The 8818-nt window shown below is 36.5% G+C and overlaps 1 protein-coding gene across 1 annotated transcript; it reads right to left on the bottom strand.

The window, feature by feature from the left end:
• Positions 1 to 7519: 7519 nt before the first annotated feature.
• On the bottom strand, positions 7520 to 7947 carry LOC101616421 (ubiquitin-fold modifier 1-like). The gene is made up of 2 exons (XM_012949158.2): positions 7820 to 7947; positions 7520 to 7725 (listed from the first exon to the last, which is right to left on the bottom strand). The coding sequence occupies exons 1-2, from the start codon at positions 7945 to 7947 to the stop codon at positions 7617 to 7619; spliced, it is 237 nt and encodes a 78-aa protein (XP_012804612.2). The 3' UTR covers positions 7520 to 7616.
• Positions 7948 to 8818: the final 871 nt, after the last annotated feature.

Here is an 8818-nt window from a genome sequence, read left to right as displayed (position 1 = left end):
AGGTTACTATAGTGACAGAGAAGGACTATTTTGTTGATAATGAAGTCTTCATTTGTGTAAAATAAATCTATAACATGGTAACATGCTAGAAGTTAGGCAAAAGTAATGTAAATAGCTTGTCTTACTAATGAAATTGATTTTGAAAACAAAAATTCCTGCCATGGATATTCAAAGCAAAATTACTTTACTGGTGAGTTTCATAAAAAATAAAATTTCTATTTTTATACTAAATAGTTTTTTTATTTTCTTAGAAACATTTAAAAACTTTTTTATTCGTGATGCAATTAATTTTCTCCCAATGATTGTATCTCCTAATATCACAACATATGAATGTGGGGTGAAATTTTCAACATGTGCTTTATGAATTTTTACTTATCAAAACTGCAAGAGTTGAATTGGCAGTGTAGGTTTGATGCAAGACAATAGTAAAAGACAGAATTAAGAATCTGTAAATAAAGCCCTGTGAAAAGTTTAAATCTTTCACAAGACTTAAAAGACAGATTCAACCAAGAGTTCGGTCATTCCCACAAGTTGTATAGATATTCGTGAATACTTTTTTTTTTTTTTTTTTCCTAGGCAAGCACAATGGACTGCCTGTTTTACACTGCTGAGAGAGAATTTTCACATAGGGCCTCCAGCCACTGCAATTGAACTCCAGAGGGGCGTACCCCCATGCCACTGTGAGACCTGCACACTTGCATCTCAGTGAATCTGCTTTAAGTGGGACCTGGAGAGTTGAACGTGAGTCCTAGGCTTCACAGGCAAGCACCTTAACCATTAAGCTGTCTCTTCAGCCCCTGAATACCTATTTTTACCCAATGGAGACATAGGTACCTTCATAAATCTAATTTTTCTACATTTGAGAAAAGTGGAGAAAGGGATCCAGAAAGCTCCATATGCACATAAGGGTTTAGTTAATGTCAAAGGTGGAAATGAAAAGCAGTAAAAAGAATAGTCTTTCCTGTCAATGATGCTTTAATGAGTAGAAATCAGAAAACTGAAAATTAAAATCAATGAAACCTTAGCCTCAAATTGTAACTCATGCCACATAATGTACCCTGTAAAATTAAGTTGGGGCAAATAGTAGAGATTTTTGAAGATATATAAGGACATTGTTCTCTAGATTAGAGAAAGGTTTATATACTTTTCACTCAAGGCTTCATTTAGTTGACAAGATCCATGATTGAAGGCATGTCAAACCACGACATTCTACTCAATGAAATCTTGGCTGTCTTGGTGAAACCACTTTAGAGGACCCGGACAAGGAGAAACCCATGGATCAAGCACACAAAATGTGTGCGCCTACCTTAGGTTTATGATAGTAGGGAGGAGAGTGTGTGAAGCAAAAAATGAAGTGAGATGATTAACAGAGACACAGACCAAGGATGCACATTCTAGAACATCCTGTAAAGATTTGGGTTCTACTTTATCTCTAATTACTGTGGAAGGTAGCACTTTGTCGGTCATAAAAATATCAGTAATGTTCACTACAGCCAGGACGGTTCGTGGATAGGGGAGGAAGAAATGTCATGAGGTTCATGAAGCAATGTGAAGGCAGTGGATATTTATGACTCTTCTAAGAGTTTCTGAGGGTACAATGGAAAGGTAGCCTCTTTGAGCACCAGTATTGTTTTTGAAAAGGGAGAAAGACAGTAAGAAGTGGTAACTTTGGGATATTTTCAATTTCAGGGGTAAGTCAGCTGATGTTACAGCTATGCTTTCATGACTAGGACACACACACACCTGACAAAAGCAGCTGATTAGAGGATTTTTTTGTTTTGTTTTGTTTTATTTTGGAGTATAATTTGGAGGGGAAGTGTTACCATAGCAGGGGAAAGCCTGTGTTGTGTAGCAGATTCTTCCCAGTTGGAATAATCTGTCCTGTAGAGAGGCAGGAGAAATGCAGACATTCCTTCCTGTTGGCAAGGGGGCAGAGAAACGATGTTTCAGAGACTGAGGAAGTCAACAAGTCTGGAAAGCAGTTTCCAGAGCCAGTGCAAGGGCTATAAAAAGCAGAAACCACAGTTTCTGTGGGGGAGGCTTTGATGGAGCTGCCTGCAAGTGGTGCAGTGTGCTCCAGAGATGCAGCTTTCATGGGTCTGCTGAGGAGGATTTGCTGGTGATGCAGCTGGTTTGAGTTATAGAAGCTATGGGGAGGTGGCCATTCTGGATGGGATGAGAGTTCTTGTAATGTGCCTGTGTTTGAGTCATTTATTACTCCTTTGAGTAACCCCTCATCCTGCCCTGTAAAGAATCCCATTAAACTTATTGCTTCAACAAAACTGGTTTGGACTGGCAATGGACATATGACGTTAAAATAAAGTGAAAGAATAGAATGGAATGATATCACCAGCTATGGATCCTGTCATGATCTAAGTATTATTGAGGTATACATAGTACAAGGTATCACTTGAAAAGGCAGCAATTAGTGGTTGCAGATGCTTGAAATTACAGACTTAATAGCAACATTTCATTTAATAATGATCTGTAAGTATACTTTGGGTGGTAACAGGAAATGCACAGATATGATTGGTATAGAGACAAGACAAATGAACAATTGTCCTCCTCTTTACAGGCCAGAGTCACCTGGGATTATTATCCCCTTGACTTTCATGGGTTTATACGTCCTGTAACTACACTGTAATTTGAAGATACTATAAGCTGGAAAAGCAAAGACCACATGTAAATTACTGAGCATCATAGTTCAGCCACACTGTTCATTTCATGATAGTGTGGCTGACACTGCCCATAGCAATAAGAACATAGACCACCACAACTGAAAACCTAGGCAAAGAATAAAATTCATAAAACAAAGATAAGTTTCTACTGGATGAAGATGCTTTTGCACCATAATAAATAGGTAAAGTTGCTTTCCAAGCATGCTGAGTGTAGGAATATCTGTATGTTGAAGTCACTAAAACTGATAATAATGTTGTATGTTTAGTAGTGAGTCAGGATGGAAAATTCTTATACAGGGGTGAGACTTGGAATCTCAAAAGTTGTTGCAAGATTTTTGGACAAAAAGAGGATGAACTATAACATAGGGTTTTGTTTTTTAACAATACTGTTGCCATTATTTCTGGGAAGGATTGAGTAAAGAGAAATATATACTTTAACAAAGTTTTGAGTAGAAGTGAGATTCCCATATTTATAAAGAGATAGCACATCAAGCATGAATATATATTATGAAGTCTCCTACAAGTAGGAAAACTAGATTAGTAACCAAAGATCAAATGACTTTCTCATGGCTTAACACTATTGAAAGAACCAAAAGAAAAGAACTAAATCTGTTAAAAATAAAAAAAATATAATTAGAGATATCATAATTCTACACAATTTTCCAGTCTTGGTTATAGCAGCTACTCACTGAATGTAGGTAAATAAGTTTGCAATTTCTAAAGAATTTCAGCCTCATATTAAGAGATAATTTTGTTATGTATACATCATTAATACTTTTCTTCCAGTAAATATATTCACTTTATTAACAATTTGCTGCACTATTTACATACACTCCCACAATCACAATATTACTCTCTATCCAATTACTTTTCTGAAGTACAACTTAACAGGTGCAATTAAGAAGCTGAGACTAGCTGGTATTTACTATCTCTATCTTATATCAGTTAAGCCATAAAGGACTAGGAAAACAAATGGAAGCTTTACATAGAGTCTACTTGAAGCTAAATAAGGGTTTGAGTAGGGCTCTGGAATTTGCTTAGGTTGGTAAGGTGATAGAGAGCAATGCCCTCTGTGTGCATTACAAATTCTGTCTGTGACTCATGTTTGAATAGCCAGTTCTCTAATGAATCAATCAGAGAGTGAGCCTCAGTTCAGATGGTGGAGAGATAACAGTGAAATCTGAAGAAGAGCATTGCCTATTAATGTCTCCTTTATTGAATCTCACCTGTAGCACCAAGCACTAGGTTTCTACCCCTGAAGGCTCTTACCCTAAAGCAGCAACATTTGGAGTTGCTGTCTTGTCAATGTTGTGTAACTCACTCATTAAGCCCTGTCAAACTCTATTAGAACATAAATATCAATAACATAACAGCAAGCAGTTCTTAGGACTTGAAACTATTCTTTAGTAATAACATTGCATAGGAATACACACTCATACACAACACACACACACACACACACACACACACACATATATATATATATATATCCCAATTTGAGTTCATTGTCAAGAAAAGAGATTTGGTGTCAAATCAGTTTAGGAGAAAAAAATAAAAATTTCTTATCTGCCATCAATCAAATTAGAATTGCAGGAGTCAGGTCTTGGAAATGCAGGTGTCTTCTTTTCTTCAGTAAATTGCTGCATTCAAGACACTGATTATCCTTTCTAAAAGGAAGAAGGAGCTCATTTCAGTGACAGTAAGACCTTCAATGATGCCCAGACGCCTGCTGGTTCTAAAATGGCTTTTATGTTTCCAGCAGATCTTACCTTTCCTCAGTTAAAGATTTAAAACTGCATACAAGGTTAGCTGTCTTATAGAAGGGTAGATTGAAAGAAGAGGAACCTATCATTCTGAGGTACAAAATGTAAGCAAATTATTTGTAGGTTGTCAGTGTTGAAATACCATTTCCATACTGTTTTTTTAATAAAAGGAACTTGTAATTTAAATTAGTGAAAATTAAAGCTGTTATTTGACTATATGTGATACAAAATAAATATGTATAAATATTGACATTGTAATACTTATCCCATGAAAGATAACCTATGACTTTAAGGAAGCTTTTGGAATTCCATTAGTTTGCTTGAAAGTATTCAATGTAATACTAAAATCCTAAAGATGATATCAGCATTCTTGAAATGTTTGCAAATTTTAAACATCACCATAACTTTTTTGTGTCTACTAATAAAAGGTATAATAAATGTGTTGAAAGGGGCTAATCAAGTCATTGTATTTAAAATCCTCATGTTAAAAAAACTTTCAGGAACTACAATTAGGTAATTACTGACAATTGGTGTGTCGGGGTAGCTGAATTTTTAGAGAGTAGAAGAGAGTTAGCAACATGTTGAATGTGTGCAATCACCCGGGGATCAGTGGGGCTGACATTTTTCATCCTTTTTTGAATAATAAGGAATAAAGAAATACTATGGCTTCGATGTTCTTTATTCCATGTGGAACTCTGCTAACAACTTCCAGTAGTTTATATTTTATACTGTTTTTGTTGGTATTTTTGATGTAGAGTTCCTTTCTATCCCTCAAGAGAGTTCAACAAATTATTCACTGGAACTGAAACCTAAAGCCAAGGTTGCAAACTACAGTATGAGGACTTTATTACATTTTGAATGTAATTTTTTAAAATATTGAATCTATATTTAGATAAATTCTTATAACGAAATCAAGCTAAATAACTCATTTTTTTCTGAAGGATATGACTGCCACATTAAAGCTATCATTATTTCAAACATAATACAGGTGGATTTTTGTTCAAAAGGTAAGCTGAAGATAAATATGTGAATCACAAATACATCAATGGACATAAAGACAAAGATGAAGAAAGAAAAGTTTCAGTGATATAAAACTTTCAGAAAGGAAATTAAAATATATATTGGTTGTGGATGTTTTGTATTCTTTTTAATGTATAATACTTCTTAGATCACTGGGAATGATTTAGGTAATAAAAATGGATAGATTCCTGTGGATCCTAATGTAGGATTGCATGACTAAAATTTGACTTTAAGAATAGCAAAAACACAAATGTGTCTATCTAAGACAGTGAAAGATCTAGTGTTCACTTTCTTTTTTTTTTTTAACAGTATAAGAAAATGTATTTTCCTAAGATATTCATTATGGACCAGTAATGAATTTAAATACAATGCTTTAAAACATTCGCACAAAGAGCTTACAGATCACATTTAATAATAAAACATCTAGTTGCTTAATACATGTTTTTAAGGTTACAATTTAATTTTCAAAACCAAACAAGTAAGTATTAAATATATCACTTTATAGCAAAGGACATTTAAGTGGATTGCACAAACAGCAGCAGACTTGTGTTATAAGAGGAGAAAGAAGACAATCATAATTAAGCCCAGAACTTAAAAGATAGTATTCAGACACTTCTGTTTAACTGAGGCCTAATTTTATAAAGATCTGGGTCACTAAGTACTAGATTTTTATAAAAATAGAATTACCTGTATCAGCTGGTAACCCCTGCATTGATAATTTGTGATCGATATCTAGTAATTTCCTAAACCATTAATGTAGCTTTCAGATGCTGTGTGTGTTACATTTTCTTATAAATAAACTGAGGCCCTGTAACGCTCAAACATGTCAAGGTAAAACTTGGTCCTAGAGCTTTATCCATGAATGTACTGAGTTTTTAGTGAGAACCTGCCTTCCCCTTGCCTCCAGAGCACACTACTGAAAATGCAGCTGCTCAAGCCCCGGCTCTGAGTCATGAGCCTTTAATTCATCCTTCAAGACAGCAGAGATTAAGGTTTTCTCTGTACGGACAAATCTTTCTTTGGACCTTCATCAAGGGTATTTCTGAAGTGTTTACATTCATATAATATAGCCTCCTCACTGTCATCTGGTACTTAAGTCTATGTCATGTATTTTGTCTTCCCTTTCAGTTTCCTACAACCTATTTTAGGTTTGTCAAGCCTGTGGACTTTTCCTGCAGCTCGGTGGTGTTCCTTGTCACTGCTGACCTTTGCTTTCTTGTCCCAGTCGAGCCATCGGGGCTTTCCTACCTTCCCTCCCCAGGCTTCTTATCCTTAAGATGACTAGTAGTGACACTGCCTTAAAGGCCAGGTCTTCAGCGAGTTCTGCTCATCAGCACGTCCAGTCAGTGCTGCTTTGCTCAATGCCACGCATACACTTCAGATCTCCTCTGCAACAACGTTCTTTCTGAACACTGTTCAAAAATATCCTCAAAAAAATGGTTTCTTGAGGATTTCTGTCATGTAAGTTGGTATTAAAAGAATGCATAACTCACTCAACAAAAGATGTTTCTACTTTTGTCAATTCAATTATAAACACTGAATTTTGCAAGATCACAGTTAAAATATTTATAGATACAATGGATAGATCTAAAAATTCACCTTTTGGCTTCATGATGAGAAATTAAAATTTATAGGATATATTAAGGTTGAAACTTAGAAAACTAAGATTTTTCACTGAAATGTCTATTAACGTCATCAGACTATACAGTAATCAAACTACGAGTTTGCAAGTAAGATAATAACAAGTCAATTGTCATCCATGACCCATAATCCTTTTATATTTTAACTCAAATACAAGTATGACAGTGAACTTTAACTTTCAAAATGTTCTGGCTAAGAATTACTAGTCAGCCAGATAATCGATTTACCACAAGTGAACTCTCACTTGTGATGAGGCAGCAGTCATCAATTGTACCACCTTCTCTGGAGGTCATGCCCTCCATTCATAAGGCTTCCCATTTCATATGAAAAGTATGAACAACAAGGGACAGAAGAGCCACCATTCATTGTTTCTTTGGTTCTTGTTATTTTCATAGTATCTTAAATACCTGATTTCAATTTTACAGCAACAACAAACATCAATATTTATTCTGGTCAGTAACTGTGCTCCAAGTTGCATGCGTTAATGACTTCCAACACGATCTCTAGGAATAATTCATAGTTCTGAACCATGCTTTAGAAAAACATTTCCAGCAGTCTGAGCCGGATTTATTCCTCTCCCATCATTGGTAATAATTGCACTTGTTGCTGCAGGAACTTTAAACCTGTAATCTGCTGTGCTCCAGACCAGGAATCTTTCCTCCAAGTATACGGATGCACAAAAGCAATGAAAATACTGCTTTCAGATCTATGTCCAACCTCAGTTGATTTTCTTCTGCTACAAACTTTAAGACTTCTGTAAAAGGTGTACTTTCAGGAACACTGAGTACTTTGTAGGGCAGCTGCGGGTCTGACGTGAGCATGATCTTAAAGGACACCTTCGACATGGTGGAGCTGCACTGATGCCCGCACCCTGGGTCTGGAGCCGGCCTCTTTTTTTTCTTTAATTAGATTTGTACTAAGCGAATACAGTCAATTTAGTACCATTATTAGGCTCATCCATTGCCTATCCCCTCCACTTGGCCCCTCCTTGTTGAAATATATGGGTCATGCATTCTGGAGTTAGCCCACAGTTATGGGTAGAATAAATGTCTGCATATCATGACCCAACATGTGTGGCTCTGACGTTCTTTCTTCCCCTTCTTCGGCAAAATTTCCCTGAGCCATATTGGATTCATTTTTGGTCTACTTCAGTGATGAGCTGTTGGGGGCCTCTGGATCTCTGGATCTCTGATTTGGTAGGAGTTGATTTTTCTCTGTGTTGATCTCCTTCACCCTTGTGTTTGTACCTGGTTCACTAAGAAAACAGCACCCTTGCTTGTTTCACCAATTGTTCTTAATTTCAGCCAGGGCCCTTTTGAGGTATGATGGGGTGGCTCTCTCCTTAGGATCTACATATATCTGAAAAAGAGAAGTACATTCTCCAATGGAGAGGGACTTAGCACCAGACAAATGAGATAAACCTTTATATATATATATGCAATTTATTTATTTGAGAGCGACAGGCACAGAGAAAGACAGAGGGAGAGAGAGACAATGGGTGCACCAGGGCTTCCAGCCTCTGCAAACGAACTCCAGACACGTGCACCCCCTTGTGCATCTGGCTTACATGGGACCTGGGGAACTGAGCCTCCAACCGGGGTCCTTAGGCTTCAGAGGCAAGCACTTAACTGCTAAGCCATCTCTCCAGCCCAACCCTTACTTTTTTATAGAAAATTTAATAGTTGTAGGCCTTCTTATATCCCATGATTAGTGGTT

This window comes from Jaculus jaculus, chromosome 4, assembly GCF_020740685.1.
Source record: "Jaculus jaculus isolate mJacJac1 chromosome 4, mJacJac1.mat.Y.cur, whole genome shotgun sequence".
Taxonomy (NCBI): domain Eukaryota; kingdom Metazoa; phylum Chordata; class Mammalia; order Rodentia; family Dipodidae; genus Jaculus; species Jaculus jaculus.
This window is presented reverse-complemented; position numbering and strand designations above follow the sequence as displayed.

Coding starts and splice junctions, on each gene's coding strand:
- LOC101616421 (XM_012949158.2), bottom strand. CDS start 7,947: ATGTCGAAGGTGTCCTTTAAGATCATGCTCACGTCAGACCCGCAGCTG. Junction 7,726..7,819: donor GCAGAAGAAAATCAACTGAG/GTTGGACATAGA, acceptor AGCAGATTACAG/GTTTAAAGTTCCTGCAGCAA.